At 41.0% G+C, this 20,502-nt stretch overlaps 1 protein-coding gene across 2 annotated transcripts in view; it reads left to right on the top strand.

Moving 5' to 3' along the window:
* The window catches only part of PCSK5 (proprotein convertase subtilisin/kexin type 5), a 265,280-nt gene that overhangs the window by 189,002 nt on the left and 55,776 nt on the right, over nucleotides 1–20,502 (top strand). The window contains exons 19-21 of one of the 2 annotated variants that reach the window (XM_054398161.1): nucleotides 97–226; nucleotides 1,235–1,350; nucleotides 20,217–20,319. In XM_054398161.1, coding sequence (XP_054254136.1) covers nucleotides 97–226; nucleotides 1,235–1,350; nucleotides 20,217–20,319 — 349 coding nt within the window. Of the gene's footprint in view, nucleotides 1–96; nucleotides 227–1,234; nucleotides 1,351–3,049; nucleotides 3,166–20,216; nucleotides 20,320–20,502 lie in introns of those variants that run through there. The other variant, XM_054398162.1, reaches the window with a different exon arrangement.

Below are 20,502 nucleotides of genomic sequence, written 5' to 3'. Positions count from 1 at the left end.
CTGAAATTATAAGAATTTGCTACAATTAGAGGTGGTGTCTGTTAGGCAGTAAGAGGAACTCGCCAGTAATACAGTGTATTTTCTTTCTGGTTTAAGGTGCTGGAGTAGATGCCTGTATAAACTGCACACAAGGTTATTTTATGGAAGATGGAAGATGTGTGCAGTCCTGTAGTAGTGGCTATTACCTTGATCAGTCTACTGAGAGTGGATACAAAAGCTGCAAAAGGTATGATCAATGGCTAATGTGTGTCTGATATTAGCTATTAATGTGCCAAAATATGTTTATGAGAATGTAAAACACTGCTGACTTAAAATAATGGAAAAACTGTATTGCAGCCTAAGCAAAAGAAGGAAAAGCAATTTAAAAATTTGAATCTCAGTTAGGTTCATACAGGTCTTCTAAAAGTGTTTTTTCTTGTGCATCTATGAGTGTGCTTCACTTTAAAAAAGCTGATAGTGAGAATCTACGTAGATATGCACAGACACTTGAAATTTACAAATCTGGCAGAGGATCTGCATTTCTCAGTAGCAAGCAAAATAATCAAACTAGATTTTTTTAGTTGCAACTTAATTACTGTTCTTAATGACCATTTCAGTTCTTCAGCTACACACAAATACAGCTCAAGTATATCACCAGACCGCTGTCCAGAATAGCTTACCTGAATCAGTGTCTAAACAGGTGGATAAATCTTGGGCAAGGCTGGGCTGGGCTGTGCAAGGAAGGGACTTTTTTTCTATTCCATTCCTTGTCAAACAAATATGATTTGTTGCTCTTTAGAATCATTTATTATGGACTCGCTTTGAATTCAAGGCAGGCATGGAATAACCATGAATTACAGTTTTTCACACAAAAAAAATAATCAATACAGAATCAAAATATGATGGAGTCAGAGGGGCAATGAAAGGAATGAGTAGCAGGTCAGTCTTTTCCATCCTGTGGCTTTAGTTCATGCTTTGCTGGCACATATATGCATGATCAGCTTAATACTTCAGCTAATCACTTCTGCATAGTTCAAAAATATTGGGAAAAGGCAGCTATTTAGTGAAAAAGCATGAATGGAAAGTGGTAGAAGGAAAGAAGGGTTGAAGGGGGCTTAATTAATTTTTATTATTAATGTAGAGCAGCTGTTACCTCTGGAAACAGCAAACAAGTCCTTTGCAATACAGAAGAGGTCTATTAGGGACTCTTGTATTTGCTAAGGATGCAAGACTGACTCCTGCCATTGTCTTTCAGATGTGATGCCAGCTGTTTAGATTGCAGTGGTCAAGGAGACAGAAACTGTACGAGCTGTCCAAGTGGCTATAACTTAGACACTGGTGTCTGTGTAGTGGGAACAGTCTGCAAGGATGGTGAGTGGAGCTTTTGAAAGGGTCCATTTTACCACTGCCAGCTTCCTCTTTTATGTGTATCGGATTGGTTTGGTTTGGTTCTTCCCTTTGGTTGCAGTCTTGATTTGAGATCTACATTACTCCTTCAGTTTTTCAGGTTTATGAAAAGGATAAAATTCCATTTGTGTGTGTTAACAAGATAGTCACATCCCCTTTACCTGAATTTTCCAGAAACAGTTTTCTCCCCTGCGAACACCTACTTTTCCTTCCTTATCTATTTTTCAAAAGCAATTGCTTTCAAAAGATTTTTATATGAGGACCCTAGTTGTACTATCCCACAGAATTGCATTTATCTGTTTCACCACTTCAAACTGTGAAAATGCTGGTAAGTAAAATAGAATTTTAAGTGCCTGTAGTAGTAGTGCTTTAATTATGTGAAAGGATAATGAGAACAAAAGAATTCTGAAAAAGGGAAGAGATTTGAACTTCCTCCAAGTTCTCTGTGGCAACCAAGATAAGTGTTCTTACTGCATATGACTGGCTTAATTATTCACTAGTACTAATTCCTTCCAAACATCACAATTACAGAGACACTTGGATAACATCACACTTCCCTAAAAATGTTGCTATCTGAATTACTTGTGAATAGAGCCCAACAAGTGCAGTCCAACAGGAAAATCATACGAGAACAAAGCCCAGTGTTAAGCAATGTGGAAGATACCTGCCATGAGATGTACAGAAAGCTAACAATGACTCCTGGGTTCAGCACATTTCCACTAAAAAAATAAAGGAAAAAAGAAAGGGGTCAAGGTTGAATGTTGTTTCACCTTTACAGCTTCCTGTTGGAATTTAAGCCTTCACACTTTGAAAAGTATCCTGTGTGTTGTAAAGTTATGTTATAAGTACTGGTAAGCCAGTCATGAGACCTTTTCACATCAGGACTTCAAAAGTGTCATTGCAATCCAGAGCAAGTCCCGAGAAGGTAAGATACAGATGGACCGATGAAGAGGAAGAGTATTGCTAGGGAGTTTTGAATAACCAGTCTCAGTGTGGCGTTACAGTTGAATTCTGCAGTGCAAACATTTGACCGGTTTGGTCTTTAATATGGTTGGATAAGTCTGTCTTCATCTGTGCACGTGCAGCTTCAGTCAGGTACATATAGAGTAGTTGCCCAAAACTGGGCACTTCCAGTCTCAGAACTGTCTCTCTCCATTCTTCCAAGAACAGCTCCCATGAAAGGGCAACATATCAGTGTCAGGGGTTCTTCTTACAAAGCACAGAGGGTCTCATTTCATTGTCTGACAATCAAGCACTGGTTACTAGCCTAACTCACTCTGTAGGATTTGCATTTATGTTGAGAATGTTTTATTCTTTTTCTGTGGTTTGACTGTTATTCTTTTGATTCATAAAAATTGAGAACAAATCCCTTTGCTGTAAATATCACTGTTTTCTAATTATTCTCTTTCTATTCTTTTTTTTTCCTTTTCATAAATGGATACCAATCATTTCCTGTCGGACCACACAATATCTCTTCCTGAAAAAAAAATGCTGTTGACTGAAATTCCTTTTGATGGACCAAATTTCCTACTTACTACCTGCTACTGAATGGTCTTCTCAACCAAATCTGCCTGTCTGACCAATTAAACCTTCCTCCATTGCACACGTCATACTCTCCAAACCTTCAACCTCCCCTCCTTCTCTTGCTGCTGCCCTCTGGAAGCCACGGAAGAGTCCTGGGCCGAGGGAGGATTCTGTATGCTGGTGAAAAAGAACAATCTCTGCCAGCGGAAAGTGCTTCAGCAACTGTGTTGCAGAACATGTACGCACAAGGGGTGAACTGACACCTCCCAGCATCCTCCTGCTCCTGTAGACTTATAGATTAATCCATATTATTGAAAAAGGAGGAAAAAAAAAAAGAAAAAAGAAAAAAAAAGCCATCTCTCTCACTCCTCTTTGTCTGGAGAGATGGTGAACTGTTTGTTGGAACTTAAATGGAAACACTACAACACGCCTACCTTTCATAACTGGGTGTCTAGAGCTGAGCATCCAGAATCACGGAGTCAGTATTGTGTGACCAAAGCATTTGATGCCAAAATTAACGTTTAACTCACGATTTGATTTCCTGATGACTTTAGGATTACTTCTGGTTTTTTGAAGGTTCTTTTTCTTCCCTTTTTTTTCCTGCTTCTTTCCCCTTAAAGATGTTTAAAGAGTGTTTCAAGAATACAACACAAGTTTACATGGATTAAAACTAAACAATACAAAATGTTTGTACTAGTCTTTTTTGTGCTATGTGTATTAACAGGGGGGGAAACTTGAGTTCCTGAGGGGATCAGAAACATCATTAGCTGCAGGACTAAGTTCTACCCCGTTTGTAACAGTATTTAAAAAAAAAGTGAAAATTTCTGCACACATTTCTTTCTTATTTCCTCTGCTGTGTGCTGATTTTTGTATCACATACAGTATGTGTATATGTTTGCCCAAAATGTGGGTTTGGTCATACAGATTTCATTTCTAGACAGCTAGCTTATTAACAGATATGCTAGGATTTTTATTTTATTTTTTTAAATTGTCAAACCTATTTCAAATAAACTTAAAAAAAAAAAATCTTCCTGTAGTGAACAAAATCAAAAGATATTACATCTCTTGATTTGCATAAACAAGAGTAATGTATACGCTATTATGTAACAAATATTCATAAATTATTGTTGTATTGTAGCATTCATGAAAAAGGGGATATTATCATACAGATATGTGGAGCTATTTCATAGTGCCAATATGTAAATGCCAGTGTGACAATATGTGACAGGATGTGTTTACAGGACTGGATTTATAATTGTGCCAAATACATCTTCAGTAATCTTTACATATAGAGCAATAAATCCATGGTTCTCTTGGTGTAACAATTGTGTCATGTTGGGCCTGAACCTGCTTTTAATTACTCACAACAGAAATTTTAGCAGCAATCATCCTGCTGAGGCTAGTGGAGTTACCTGATTGCCAAGCCATCCTGGGTTGTGAGAGAAGTGGCCTCTGCCTTTCTCTCTTTGTCCAGGCACATGGCCACTAGTACAAATTTCTGTTTCATGTATCTTCATCACATTCAATTAGATACTCGTCAGAAGAGGGACTTTTAGGAAAAGACAGAAAACTGAACTCCAAAGATAACTGTTTTCAGGGGATAATAACTAAAATGTAGAAAAAGTCTTTCTCAGTTATCTTTCCAGGACATACAAATAGAAAATGGATTGCAGGTGTTTAAACATGAAAATGTTGGAAAACAAAGAGGACAAAAAATTACTGTTGAAGTTTTACAAACGAATGGATACAAACCTATAGAGGCAAGGTACCACCTTTAGCAGAGAGCCCATTACAAGTTTCCTGATAAACATTCAAATTTAGAAGAATTCAATTTGTGCTAGTTTAACTACTAGTCTGTTACTGCCTCGTTTCTCATTATAACATGTTTAACTAGAACATAATGCTTTCAAAGTTTAAGTTAATATTATATATATTATATATAAATATATATTCATAATGAAGATTTAATTATGTAATGGATTGTAAAGAATTTGTTTGGGTACTTACAAATGTCTCTAACACTATTACAGAGAAGAAATTAATATCTTTGTTTTCTTTTAAAAAAAATGACACATTGTTATATCCAAATTCATTTTTACTGAAAAAAAATACTGTACATGTGTAAAATGTTCAGTTGTTATTTGTAAAATAGGGTAGTTCTGTTGTAATTGATATTGGCCAAAATCAATGTTATTCCATATTTTATTTTTTCTATTAAATTAACCTAAATTTGTGTTCTTTTGGTCTGAAAAAAAATGTTGATAATCTATATGTGAAGTATCTTTGTTGAAGAGCACAGGAAGCTTTATGGTATAGAGCACTTAGCTACCACATGCAAATCATTGAAACTAATTGGGAGGGTGAGGGTATTTAATTTTATCATGGATTTTTTTGTTTGTTTAATGATGGAATTTATGACTGCAGAAATACCTGGTTTCCATGGAGGACAACTTTTGTGTAGTAGCAGTACAGCCATGTCTGAACCCTGGTGGATAATAAGGTTGACTTCCTCTGACCTGTAAAATTTGTGACAAGTCTAAGGAGGAAGTTTAGGGGGAAGGCTTCATCTTTCTGTTCATATGTGGCCATTTGCACAGTGAGATATTGGCATCTGCTAACATGCCATTACTTATATCCAGTACACCTCAGACTGCAACCCAAAATTGCCACTTGGGCAGACTCTCTGTCCTTGACAGTAGATCGAAAGGACTGCCCTTGGACTCATCTGTGATCCCTGCAGGATGAGATCCTCCATCAGCAGTAGTTCATGCTCTTGTTCATTTCCCACTTAGTCCTACAACCTGAGTGGGGACCAAAGTGGCAACCTAACCAAGAAGTCATATGGTCAGATGACATTTTAAGCATGTTCACTGAGGCTGTGTAAAGAACTTACTGAAAAACAAGCACTTCTCATCCTTAAACACCTCACTGTCACCAATTTGGTTTGAAATAAAGAAGTTAAGTGATCATTCTCACAGTTTCCTTGTCAGTCCTGGGAGAAAGTATAAGTGGGATAGCACATTCTTAGCAGTAGCTTGGTAATACCACACACTTGGAAAAAAGATTGGCCAAACCCTTACACTAATACTATATGAAGAGGTTTTTTTCAGCTCCCATCTTCCAGCTGCATGAGAAATTAAACCAACCATAATATCTCTCACTGTCAAGATTTCCGCTTCAGATGGGAAACATAGTATAACATAATAAATTTGTTATAGCTCTGTCCAAAGAAGTCTGCTCTAGAGGGCATATCTGTAAATGTTCAGCTGTGAAGTCTCATGGACAAGTAAGCATGGAACTGAGTTTCAGGCTGAAAATCAGTACTTTTTAGTGTCAGCTCAGACTCTCACCATTTTTATTTGTGATCCCTTAGCAGCTAGGTGCAAGCAGAATTCAAAAGCAGCACTGTAGTGTACAAGAGAACCGCTGCAGCAGCAAGATTGCAATAAGGAAGCTGGGTTTTGCCCAGCTGCAGTTTTCTTAAGTGATTTGTTCTTCCTCTCTGATTCAGCAGCGAGTAGTTTGGAGTGTTCAGTAGCTAACACTGTAGTGTTGGCATGCAGAAATTAAATGGACCGTTTTAGGAAGATCAGAAGCTGAAAGGACTGGATGGCATCAGTCCAAACATGTTCGTTCATTTCTGCCTCATTTGTATTCCAAGTCAAAAAGCAGTAACAAATTGAAGATGCTTTTCTAGTGATGGCACTTCACTTCCATGTTAAAGTATTTGCCAGTTCATGTCTGCTAAGGAAAATTCTTAACACAATCCCTGATTAAAATGCAAACCGGCCACCCAACTTGATCTCTTTTGTACTAAAAGTATCAAAAAGTGACAGCTTTGGTCCAAAAAAAACCCCATAAATCTCATACGTGTGCCAACACTGCTTTTAACCAGGGAAGTTTTGCATGCCCCATATCTGCAGAACATAGAATTGTCAGTGTTGGAAGGGACCTCAAGGATCATCTAGATCCAACCTCCCTGCCATGGGCAGGTACACTTTCCACTAGATCAGGCTCCTCAGAGCCACATCCAACCTGCCCTTAAAAACTTCCAGGCTTGGGGCTTCCATCACCTCCCTGGGCAACCTGTTGAAGTGTCTCACCACCGTCATGGTGAAGAACTTCTTAACATCCAATCTGAATCTACCCACTTCTAGTTTTACTTCATTCTCCCTAATCCTGTCACTATCTGACATCCTAAAAGGTCCCTCCCCAGCTTTCTTGTAGGTCCCCCCTTAAGATACTGGAAGGCCACAATAAGGTCTCCTTGGAGTCTTCTCATCTCCACCCTGAATAGCCCCAAACTCTCTCAGTCTGTTCTCATAGGAGAGGTGCTCCAACCCTCTGATCATTGTTATGGCTCTTTGAACACATTCCAGCATGTCCCTATCTTTCCTGTAATAGGGGTCTAGAACTGGATGCAGTACTCAAGATGGGGTCTCAGCAGAATGGAGTAGAGGGGGAGAATCCTGCCTCAACCTGCTGGCTATGCTGCTCTTGATGCAGCCCAGGATATGATTTGCTTTCTGGGCTGCAAGTGTACACTGAAGGCTCATATTGAGCTTCTCATCCTCCAGCACCCCTAATTCCTTTTCTTCCAGGCTGCTCTCAAGCCAGTCGCTGCCCAGCCTACATTGGTGCCTGGGATTGCCCCGACCCAGATGTAGGAGCATGCACTTGGTCTTGTTGAACTTGATGAGGTTGTCATGGGCCCACATCTCCAGCCTGTCAAGGTCCCATCCTGCACAAGCCTATTTTACAGCATATAAAGACATATCCTAGTCAAATTTTCATCAGAAAAACCTGACATCAACAGCAGTTTGCATGAGCATGTTCAGAATCTGCAGGGGGAAAACTGATTTCTGTTTGGTGTCAATTTTATGTACTTGTTTTACTTAAACCATCTTGGGAGATTTCCATTCTTGATGAAATTTGTTATCTAATTCTTTACCACCATCTGTCATGAGAGTGTATGGCAGCTTAAATCCTTCTCAGTAGCAAGGACTGAAGAATTGGGGGTAGCAACACAATGTCCTTCAGAACAAACTAAGGCTCTGACCCTTAGGACTCCATCCAACTCCTGTATTTCTACCATCAGTTCTACAATGATGAGCAAAGAGTATTCAGATCTGCTCAAGTCCTGGGATATTTCTGTAACTCTCAGAACACAGTCTTCCTGGGGAGACTGCTCAGAAACCCTCAGGATAAAGCCAGAGAGATTGCAGTAACGTTTACCTGCTGTGCAAGGGTAGTAGACACCACCAAGGAATTAAGTCATGATAACCATGCTATGATTGAAATAATGGTGGAAGGACTGGCTTTCTGGATTAGAAAGCAATATTTATTACATAAAAGCCAAGTGAATTTCCACTTCTAGCTTGGGAAATCATGGAAAGTCAAGGGAAAGTATATTATGATGACATATTCTGAGCACTTAAAAAAATACTAATTCCACTGAGCAAGAAATTCATCCTCTCAGTGCCACACCAAGGGCTGGTTTTCGTTACATATCCTTTTTATGAAAAGCTCCTGCATTTGCTTCTGAGATAGGCAAGGTATGCATTAGAACAATGTCTCTTGTACAATCAGTTATTTATCCATGTTTCTCAGGGTTTGGGGGATAGGTACATTGAAAGTCTTCTGGGGAAGCAATATGAATTTTCAAAGCAAAAAATACTGTCCCATCACAAAGCACAGCAGATAACTTTGCTTGATGTTATGCAATGAGCTCATTAGGTACCCCATCCTCCCACATATGAGAGAAGCTAGAACACTGACAGGTGGTGAATATTTATGTGCCCAAGGAGAACTCATAGCTTCATCATGCAAACTCAATAGCACTGAATAGCACTGGAGCATGACTGGTATGAGTTAATTAAAATTCAGATAAAACTGTTTGTCTTTTCCATTTACAATTGTCCTTGGCCTGTCCACTATCCTTCTCCTGATCCCCGTAGGTGTCCTTTGAGGTGTGGGCTGGAAGGACAGTCTATCATTTGGTGTGGGCTGGAAGGACAGTCTATCATCTGGTTGCCAATCCCAACGAATCCCATAGCTGTCAGCCATGGTGCTCCTGACCATGCTAATGTGCTGTTCTGTGTAATGCCACTGGATCAAAAGACAGAAATAACTCAAACATTCATTCCCAAATTAGTCTCTTTTGTTACTCCGGGAGGAAGAGCTAAAGTTGTGTAAATGCTGCTCTTAACTGGGTCTGCTTCTAGCACAGCTTCCCTGAATGCTTTCAGTCTCAAGGCTGAAAGGAGGGTTCAAAGAGCTCGCATAGCCAAATAATGCTGCAAAACCTCTTCTGCAGCTATTCCTGAATTAGAAAGCCTTTATAGGATTTTATATGCATTAATTTGAATAGCAGTAAGAATCTATGCTATTATATCTTGTTGGTGCTATAGTTTAGTGCTGAAATCTGCCCAGTTACCAGCAGATTATCCTGATTAAGTTGGAGATCTCCCGTAAAATAACTGCGCAGGAGTCTCTCTTTGTAACACAGATAACACCACTGAAACACTGCCTAGAGGCATCCAGTATTTCCCATTTTAGGTTTATTTCTATCCACATCATACCTGTGGACAGAGAAGGCTCTGTGTATGCAAATTATAAGCTCCTTGCTGTATCATGTAGGAGAGAGGCACTGTGCTACTATGGTTGCCTCTGCAGTATACAATGTGTGTTTTCTTCTGGCATTGAAAAATTCTAGTGTGCAAATCACACTAGCTTTACTCAGTGTACACACTCAGCTTAGACCTTTCTTTTGTGTATTTCACAGGGAACTACCTGGATTTCCAAAGCAGTACTCTCAGCACAATGAGATAATTTTCAGTGAGATTGAGGTGTCTCAATTTCACTGCCCTTTAGGAAATTCTCAGTGTCTGAGCTTTGCAAACCAAAGAGGAAGCTTGTCAAGATCAGACAGGGAAACTTATGGTTGGGAAGGTCCAGGAATGAAGAGACTAGACAGATTTTTTGTTGTTGTCAGTCTAAAATTTTGGGAGCATGGTAATATTTCCCCTTCAGGAAGTGAGAAGGGTGCAGAACAAAGGATTATCGTTGTTAGGTAGCCTCATTCCCTTTCTTACTTTCTCATGGAGCTGTCAAATTTCAGGCTTCAGGTGAGCAACAGGAAACCTTTGCAGACTCTGACCTTTCTGCTTACGTATACAAGGAAGAAACCCTGATTCTGGCCAGCTTTTGCTTCCAGGCATACATTATATTAATACAAACAGAGGTTCAACATATTCATCAGTGGCCTGACAGAAGGAACAGAGTGTACCATCAGCAAATTTGCTGATGATAGAAAGCTGAGAGGAGTGGCTGACACACCAGAAGGCTGTGCTGCCACTTGGTGAAACCTGGACAGGCTGGAGGTTTGTGCAGAGGTGAACCTCATGAAGTTCAAGAAAAGCAAGTGTAGAGTCCTGCCCCTGGGAAGGAATAACCCCATGCACCATTGCAGGTTAGGGGTCAATCTGTTGGAAAGCAATTCTGCAGTGAAGGACCGGGGAATCCTGTTGAACCATGAGATATCAGTGTGCCCTCGTGGCCAAGGCGGCCAACAATATCCTGAGGTGTGTTAAGAAGAGTGTGACCAGCAGGTCATGGGAGGTTGTCCTCTGCCTCTACTCTGCCCTAGTGAGGTGAGGCCACATCTGGAGTCCAGTTGTGTCTAGTTCTGGGCTCCCCAGTTCAAAAGGGACAATGAACTACTGGAGAGAGCCCAGCACAGGGCTGTGAAGATGATTCAGGGACTGCAGGATCTCTCTTACTAGAAGAAGCTAAGAGATCTTGGGCTGTTTAGCCTGGAGAAGAGAAGACTGAGGGGAGATCTTATCAATGCTTACAAATATCTAAAGGGTGGGTGTGAAGAGGATGAGGCCAGGGGAATGGACACAGAGGACATAGGAAGTTCAACCTAAACATAAGATGATAAAAGCATTGAAAGCTGATGGGTAGGAGTGAAGGGACATACAAACATAGATGATACGGTTGTGGAGGTTTACTACAGACCACCGAACCAGGAAGAAGCTACTGATGAGGCCTTCTACAGGCAGCTGGAAGTAGCCTCAAGATAAGTGCTCCGGTGCTTGTGGATGACTTCAACCACTCAGATATTAGTTGGAAAGATCACACAGCTCAGTATAAACAGTCCAAAAGGTTCCTGCAGTGCACTGATGACAACTTTCTCCTGCAAGTAGTTGAAAAAACAACAAGAAGATGTGCAATGCTGGACCTGATATTAACAAACAAAGAAGGACTGGTTGTAGATGTCAAGGTTGGGGGTAAGCTTGGTTGCAGTGACCACAACATGTTAGACCACAACATGTTAGAGTTTAATACCAACAGACAAAGAAGCAGGGTAATAAGTAAAAGTTCAACCCTGGACTTTAAAAGGGCCAACTTTCCTCTTTTCAAGACTCTACTTGGAAATATCCAGTGGACTAGGGCTCTGGAAGGAAGGGAGGCCCAAGAGAGCTGTTTAATATTCAAACATTACCTCCTCCAAGCTCAAGAAAAATGTAATCCCTTGAAAAAAAAATCAAGTAAGGCAAGCAGAAGACCTGCATGGATAAGCAAGGAACTCTTAGTAAAACTCAAGACCAAAAGGAGGTTTACATTATGTGGACAAAAGGACTGTTCAATTGGGAGGATTATAGAGATGTAGCCAGAGAATGTAGAGATGCAACAAGGAAAGCTAAGGCCCTCCTGGAACTGAATCTCACCAGAGGGGTGAAGGAGAACAAGAAGAGTTTTTTCAAATATATCATTGATAAAAGGAAGAGCAGGCAAAAGGTGGACCCACTGCTGAATGAGAGGGGAGATACAGTAACTGATGATGCAGAGATGGCAGAGTTGCTGAATGCCTTCTTTGCCTCAGTCTTCACTCCTAAGGCCAGCCCTCAGGAACCTCAGTCTCTAGAAGCAAGTGAGCAGAACTGGAGAGATGTGGACATTCTGCTGGTCAGTTAGGACAGGGTTAGACATCTCTTATACTATCTCAAGACACACAGATCCATGGGCCCTGATGGGATGCATCCATGAGTGTTGAGAGAGCTGGTTGATAGTGTTGCTGAACCTCTCTCCATCATCTTTGAAAAGCCGTGGAGAACAGGAGAGGTGCCTGACGAGTGGAAGAAAGCAAATGTCACTCCAGTCTTCAAAAAAGGCAAGAAGGAGGACCCAGGCAACTATAGACCAGTCAGCCTCACCTCCATCCCTGGAAAGATGATGGAGCAGCTCATCCTGGAGGTCATCTCTAACCACATGGAAGACAAGAAGTTTATCAGGAGTAGCTGACATGGATTTACCAAGGGGAGGTCCTGTCTGACTAATCTGATAGCCTTCTATGGAGTTATGACCAAGTGGGTAGATGAGGGAAGAGCAGTGGATGTCATATATCTTGACTTCAGTAAAGCTTTTGATACAGTCTCCCATAACATCCTCATAGAAAAGCTCAGGAGATGTGGCATAGATGGTTGGTCAGTGAGGTGGATTACAAACTGGCTCCACAACAGAGTTCAGAGGGTCATCATCAGTGGCACAGAGTCAACTTGGAGGCCTGTGGCAAGTGGTGTCCCCCAGGGATCTGGGTCCAGTTTTGTTCAATATCTTTATCAACTACCTGGATGAGGACATTGAGAGTGCCCTCAGCAAGTTCGCTGATGATACAAATTGGGGCAGTTGGCTGACACCCCCTCAGGCTGTGCAGCCATCCAACGAGACCTGGACAGGCTGGAGAGCTGGGTGCAGGCAAACCTCATGAAGTTTAATGAGGACAAGTGCAAGGTCCTACATCTAGGGAGAAATAACAACAGGCACCAGTACACGTTAGGGGCTGCCCTGATGGAAAGCAGCTCCACAGAGAAAGACCTTGGAGTGCTGGTGGACAGCAAGTTCTCCATGGAACAGCAATGTGCTCTTGTGGCCAAGAGAGCCAATGGGATCCTGGGATGTATCAAGAAAGGTGTGTCCAGCAGGTCGAGGGAAGTTCTTCTACCTCTCTACTCTGCCCTGGTGAGACCACACCTGGAATACTGTGTCCAGTTTGGGGCTCCCCAGTTCAAGACAGACAGAGACCTGCTGGAGAGAATCCAATGGAGAGCCACAAAGATGATTTGGGGACTTGAGCACCTCCCCTATGAAAAGAGACTGAGATCCCTGAGGCTATTTAGTCTTGAGAAGAGAAGACTGAGAGGGGATTTCATGAATGTGTATAAACATCTGAATGGTGGGTGTCAAGTGGAGGGGGCCAGGCTCTTTTCGGTGGTTCACAGTGATAAGACAAGGAACAATGAGTTCAAACTTGAACACAGAAGATTTCACCTCAACATGCAGAGAAACTTTTTTACAGTGAGGGTGACAGATCACTAGAACAGGCTGCCCAGGGGGGTTGTGGCATCTCCTTCTCTGGAGATTTTCAAAACCCACCTGGATGCATTTCTGTGTGGACTACCCTAAGTGATCCTGCTTTGGCAGGGAGGTTGGACCTGATGATCTCTTGAGGTCCCTTCCAACCTCTGATATATTGATACTGTGATATCAGTATATCTCTGATATACTGATACTGTGATAAGGGAAATCTTTACCTTGAGGCTGGCAGACCACTGGGAGAGGTTGCCCAGAGAGGCTGTGGGATCTCCTTCAGTCTCCAGAGGTCCTCTCCAACCCCTACAATTCTGTGATTCTGTGTTTAAAGACAATTTTTAAAATACTGAAAATATTGGCATGAAGGAGATTCCAAACTAATTTTCAAAATGTTGGAAAAATGTCTTTCTGGAGGCTTTTTACACCTGCTCAAATACTCCTGAGGACTCTAACAACCACTGTATAAATACTACACAGAAATGAGGAAAGAAACACACAGAATAAAGAGAGGGGAAATTCCCTTTATGTTAGGAAAAAAAAAGGCAGCTTTGGCTAATGTAAATATTTTCATTCTTCAGGAGAAACTATAGAAGGCTGTGTAAGATATTGTAGTTGATAAAGGCAGTTGCCTCTCTCCTGTCTCTCAAGATTAAAGCTAAATTGAGGCTCTGTGTGATCTCTGGTAATCCAACAACAAAGGGCCTTTCATCCTAAAATCATTCTATCACACTCAGCTCCACATACTGCTATTCAAGAAAGAGATGTCCAACCCTTTTCAAGGCTTTATTTTGTCCCTTGGCACAAGGGGGAGCTTCAGTGACTTAGGAACCGTTGTCATCATTTTAGCCTCCTGATTAATCACTGTTTAGAACACTTTTGAAAAGATTTCCAGCCCTGTTTCAACCCACTGTCTCAGGAGAGAAGGTTCTTTTAAGCATCCCCCTAGTGAAACTGAGACAGAACTGAGTAGCTGGTTGAGAAGGGCACTTTAATCTTATTGTCACTTCCATGTGCAAAGTTAGAAGTACAGGAAAGGAGAAAAAGCAAGGAATTCTAAAGCAATTTCTGAGATCCAGAAATATCCCACCAGTCCTAAAGGCTTCATGTGGTGGAGGAGCTCCAAATGCCCAGCAGTTGCTCTCACAGTTTTGTACTTTTCCAGTCCCATATGTGGTTGTGCTTCCTTAGCTTGTTGCCGTGGTTTCTTGCCCAAGTGCCATTCTGTGCTTTTCTGTAAGTTGGATAGCTCCAAATTGTGCCTGTGCCAGTCATTTATCGGGAGGAGTCTCTTTGCCTGAAGACCACAGACCCATTTCATGACATTTGCACAGTAAGCTTCACCTTTCAATGCAGCACTCTTGAGCTTGGAACTTGTGGGTTTGTGCAGCAGCTCAGCGAGCTCCACCTTGTGTAGAAACAGCTTGCATTTTTGTCAGGTACTTGGCCCTTAGAGTTGCAGAGCTAAGTTCAGAGCAAAGTGTAAGAGAGGTGTCCTGTTTTGACTATTTCTCAGAACAACGAGAGAGGGCACTGTTTCTCTGAGCAATTTAACTCTTTACAATCCTGAATCCCTCTCATCTCCTCAAATCATAGCACCCAAAAGTTTTTCTCTGAAGAGAATCTTCTTTGTCCCTTCTGCACATCCAATCAGGGAGACAGAAGTTTACTCATTGTGTAAAATGACTGAGTGGATCAGAATAATTACCAGAAGGTTGAAAGTTGAAGCTAGAAGAACAATTGGAAACTAGGCTCAAATCTCGTATGACTGCTCAAAATTTAGTGGGGGAAGGAAATGCCATTATCTCCCTGTCATAACATTTTCAAGATGAAGACAAGATTTTTTTTCAGGGAACTGTATCTATCAAACATTAAAGCTCTGGGATAAACAGAAAGGTAACTTTAACAGGAATCCTTAGGGTGAATTTTACTGGCATGTTGTGTGTAGGTTAGCCTAAGATTCAGCTTTATGGAAAGAAACTTCTTGAGCAAAACTCAAGATGCTGATCCCACAAGCCTTTAAAAACAAAATATATGAAGGTCAAAGAGAAAAAGCAGAGAACTCCCCAAGACTGAATCCTTTCAGTTTTCACTGCTGATTGATGAAAACCAATTCTGATGAATGTTTCTCTTCCACTCTGTGAAACCTTCATAACCCATAAGATACATGCAAGTGCCCAACTGCAAAATCTCTATCTGTGTTCCTTTATCCATGTAAATAAGCAAAAAGGAGGAAATAAAGTTGTTTTTGAATTGATTATAAAGAGAAGCCACTGGGGCAACACTACAGAAGATGACCAATGAACACTTTTAAAGCAGAGTAAGTGATGTTCTGATCATGAAAATTGGGGAAGTAACACATGACTTGTAGTGACCTAGTCTTTTGGGGAGGAGCTACAGGGGAAGGATTTATGACTGCCAGCACATGAAACTGCATATCTAATGAGAATATTCATGCATACACACACCCCCATCTAACTGGTCTCCTGAAACACCATGTGTCATCAATTAATGACATAGCTGTTGGAGAAGAAAGAAACAGTGACAAGATAAGGTTTATACACTCCATAGTGCTAATGCAGCAATGACCTCGCAGCTGTGATAGTGCTTAGGAGAGGCAGGCTCAAGTTTGCTACTGCATCTTGACTAACTAGATAAATGTCACTGATACTCAGTTTTTCTGCCTCCATAATGGGAGATAATAGTCCTTACCTCATTTTTAAATGCATCATATCAACTAATAGGAACTCAGGGCAAGTCTACAGCTCCTGTATGTAGCTAAAGGCACAGTCTGCAATCTGATATGGCCCAGATGTGGAATTAAACATTTCTGGTTAAAGACACAAACAAATAGACACTAAAATCTTCCCATTATGAAGCATTGCCTTATTTCTATAGGCTTAGTCTTACTCCTACAATGTCTTCAGTTCCTTTCTTTTTAAAAAAGTTGATAAATGCCTTTAAACAAGGTGACAAGGTAACAAAATTGAGACATAAACAAAGATTAAATATGCAATAATTCAATGACAAGCATTGCCTGATTGAAGGCGTAGCTGAGACGCCCATTGCTGAGAGTATTATGTATGTTAGACAGATAAAGAATTTCTCTACAGAAGAAAGAGGGAGGGAGGAAGGGAAGAAGGGAGGAAGGAAGGGAGGGAGGGAAGGAAGGGAGGAAGGAAGGGAGTGAGGAAGGAAGGGAGGAAGGAAGGGAGGGAGGGAGGAAGGAAGGAAGGAAGGAAGGGAGGAAGGAAGGAAGGAAGGAAGGAAGGAAGGTAGGGAGGAAGGAAGGAAGGAAGGAAGGAAGGAAGGAAGGAAGGAAGGAAGGAAGGAAGGAAGGAAGGAAGGAAGGAGGGAAGGAGGGAAGGAGGGAAGGAGGGAAGGAGGGAAGGAGGGAAGGAGGGAAGGAGGGAAGGAGGGAAGGAGGGAAGGAGGGAAGGAGGGAAGGAGGGAAGGAAGGAAGGAAGGAAGGAAGGAAGGAAGGAAGGAAGGAAGGAAGGAAGGAAGGAAGGAAGGAAGGAAGGAAGGAAGGAAGGAGGGAAGGAGGGAAGGAGGGAAGGAGGGAAGGAGGGAAGGAAGGAAGGAGGGAAGGAGGGAAGGAGGGAAGGAGGGAAGGAAGGAAGGAAGGAAGGAAGGAAGGAAGGAAGGAAGGAAGGAAGGAAGGAAGGAAGGAAGGAAGGAAGGAAGGAAGGAAGGAAGGAAGGAAGGAAGGAAGGAAGGAAGGAAGGAAGGAAGGAAGGAAGGAAGGAAGGAAGGAGGGAAGGAGGGAAGGAGGGAAGGAGGGAAGGAGGGAAGGAGGGAAGGAGGGAAGGAGGGAAGGAAGGAAGGAAGGAAGGAAGGAAGGAAGGAAGGAAGGAAGGAAGGAAGGAAGGAAGGAAGGAAGGAAGGAAGGAAGGAAGGAAGGAAGGAAGGAAGGAAGGAAGGAAGGAAGGAAGGAAGGAAGGAAGGAAGGAAGGAAGGAAGGAAGGAAGGAAGGAAGGAAGGAAGGAAGGAAGGAAGGAAGGAAGGAAGGAAGGAAGGAAGGAAGGAAGGAAGGAAAAAAATTTTAATTGTTGGGGCATTGATAGCTAGCACTTATCTAGTGAGATTTACAAATAAATATGTTGCCCTCATAGAACTCTGGCAAATGGTTAAACTGCTCTGTGAAATAGTTAAAAAATCTTCTTTAAAGCTGCATTTCAGAGTTAACTCTCTATGTCCCCTAAAAGCTGTTTCATTAACATGTAGTGGCAGATCTGCAGTTCTAGATGTGACCTGCAATTCAAAAGGCCTAATATGTAAGTATTTTCTGGTGCTCATTCTTATAATAGTGTGCTTTAAAATGCTTCAGCTGAGAGGATGAAGTAAGCAGAGAACTGGTCTTCCTGGCACTGTTCCAGCACAGCTGAAATGAATTATAGCACTTCCAATGAAAGGCCTAACAAAGAAATAACAAAAGCCTTTTAAAACTAAACACATCTACCATGTGGGAAGGATTAGAGTGGGCATAGCTGAGCTGTAAGAATTAGTAGTTCAGGTCCAATGGATAAGCAGAGAGGTAGTGCAGGCAAATAAAATGAAGCACTAGAGAAACAACGTTTTTCTAAAACATATCACAAAACAATATTGGAGAAGCAATTATTTAGCAACGTTGCCCTGACAGATCTCCCAGAGATGCAAAGCAGGAATACTGCACTGAGCCACCAGACCTGAAATAGGAAGGCTTCCAGATACTCCATCATTCCATGGTTGTGGTTTGTCCTTGTATGTGTGTGTAGATATAGATATAGATAGATACAGATATAGAGAGATGATAGAGATCTAGATATAGATATATCAAATGAAACTTTAAAATGTCATAAAGCATTTGAAATCATGGTATTCAGTGTTATATCTTCTGAATACATGGCAGAAAGACTCATGAGAACTACATTTATCAGTGGCCTGATGATCTATGGAACAGCAGGCCACATTTTTTTCCTGGAAAGTGATGATTTGAAACACTCTGTATTGTAGTAGTTATCCACCATACAACATTTTATCTTGGTAATACATGGATAAACTCAGAATCCAGATGAAGTCTCTATCAAGCAGCTAGACATTTGTAACGTTTTTTTATGATTAATCTTTCATAAAGTAATCAGTCCTATGAGGTGCAGCGTCACAGTTTAGAAAAGCTACACTTCCATGGAATTAAGCCAATTTACACAATTAAAGGTTTGGCCTGTATGGGCGTCTGTGGGATCACATAAATGCATGCAAATATATATGCAAAACGCTCTTTGGATAATGAGGACCACAAAAACACGTGAGTGTGTGTGTATGTATACAGATGTCTATTTCCCTGATCTTACCAAGAGGTGGATCACTTCCTCCCGGTTCTGAAGTTCTCCCCAGCCTTTGAGCAGCGCTGTCTTTGTGTTTTATGCAGCTCTGTCACTGGCTTTTGGCTTGTCTTTTATCTTCTTCCTTCTTTAGGATAGACTTTATGAAATGAGGTATCTTCCTACATTCTGCATATTTCAGCTTTCACCCACAGCTGGCTGCACATTCCAGTTTATATTGTTCCCATCCTGTTAAGCATGATATGTACTATCCCAGCTTATATCTCATGCCAGAGATTTAAACTACTACAAAATGTGGTAATGGAGTAAAAAACACAAGGGTCAGAGACATTAAGTTACGGTATTTTAGAAAACGTCTTCCCTACATCATTTTACACTTGTACCAAGAGTTTCTTGTACAGTGCCTTTGCTCTTCAGTATAAGGAGCTCACGGCAACTGACAGCCAAAACAAAGTGATTCCACACTTGTATTTTGAGTCCTAAAGTCTGCTAAATCTGGATTTCCCAGCAGCAATGCAAGTGGAAATAGTTTCTCCATATTGATGTATCCATAGAAACTGCAGGTTTTATGTGATATATAGGACTCTTTGTTCAACCTCTTCCATTACTTAAGAACGAAGGAACAGCTAGTTCTCTCAAATGTATAGACTCAGTTGGAATAAATTTTCCCATAACAAATGGACATAGAAGTCCCAGTCCAGAGCTTTGTAAAACTGCCTGATAAACCAGTTTACTGTCCCCACATGGTACAGCATACAGATAACATATCCATGCTACTTATCAAATTAATATCTCTGCCCTGAGAGTTATAAAGCCTCCATTTTACTAGCTTGTACCAATATTTTAATCAATATTCAGTAAAGAGAAAAACTTCACACTTTAGTGCCATAGTAGAACTAGTGTATTCATGAAGTGAAATTATTTATATCTTTATCTCAATTTCAAGGCAACAATTCTTTTAATACAGAGTTATTATTTTCAAGTCCAAACAGGTGCTTGGGCATAAAAATAAGAGCCTAGGTCTTTTTGTTGTGCAGCAGCTTGGAAAGGGAACAAAAGATCCTCTCGGTTTGGGAAGCACTAACATGTCTCTAACTAACAGAAGCTTACTTCTCCTCACACAACATATCCCACAGCCAGGAAAGCACTTTCTTTATTCTGCAGCTTGCAATCAGGTGTTGCACCTGCATCAAAGTAAGATAATGAATACTCCTAGATAGCACTGCTTTTGATGTAACTCTCCATTATGAATCCTAAAGAATGCCATTACTTCCACTGATACAAAACAGAAGAGTAACATTAACCTGAACATCAAGAACCACTCTCTGTCCAATTCACATTAAGTAAGTAAATAAATAAATAAGGACTACAAACTACTAATTCTGAATATTCTGGTTTCCCAAGGTAGTCAGTACTTGCTTTCCTGATACCGAAGGGGCATGTGCTCATTCCAGTAATTCGAAACTGATCTATTTCTGGTACATATTGTACTTTCCAGCCTGGCTTTGTGCATACTTGTTTTGTTTTTTTGTTTTGTGGGGGGTTTTGTTTGTTTGGGTTTTTTTTTTAATACAAGATGTTGATCTTACGTAAATTGTTTTCTACCAGGGGAATATCTTGATGATTCACAAGAATGTCAGTTGTGTGAAGCATCCTGCCAGAAGTGTATTGGACCTGAGACAGATGACTGCATCAGCTGCTCACTAACAAGGTATTTGTCTCCTAGCAGAATTCTACATTTATTGCTCTTGAGAATTTCAGGTGGTGTCTATTTGAAGTAATGAGTGGCCATTAGGTAGTAACAGATTAAAACTGAGCAGTGGTGCATTTCTACAATGGAACATCTTTCCTCTTTGAAAAGGATGAAGAGACTTGAGGAGGGGAGGATTACTGA

Source organism: Indicator indicator, chromosome Z (genome assembly GCF_027791375.1).
Source record: "Indicator indicator isolate 239-I01 chromosome Z, UM_Iind_1.1, whole genome shotgun sequence".
Lineage (NCBI taxonomy): Eukaryota > Metazoa > Chordata > Aves > Piciformes > Indicatoridae > Indicator > Indicator indicator.
This window is presented reverse-complemented; position numbering and strand designations above follow the sequence as displayed.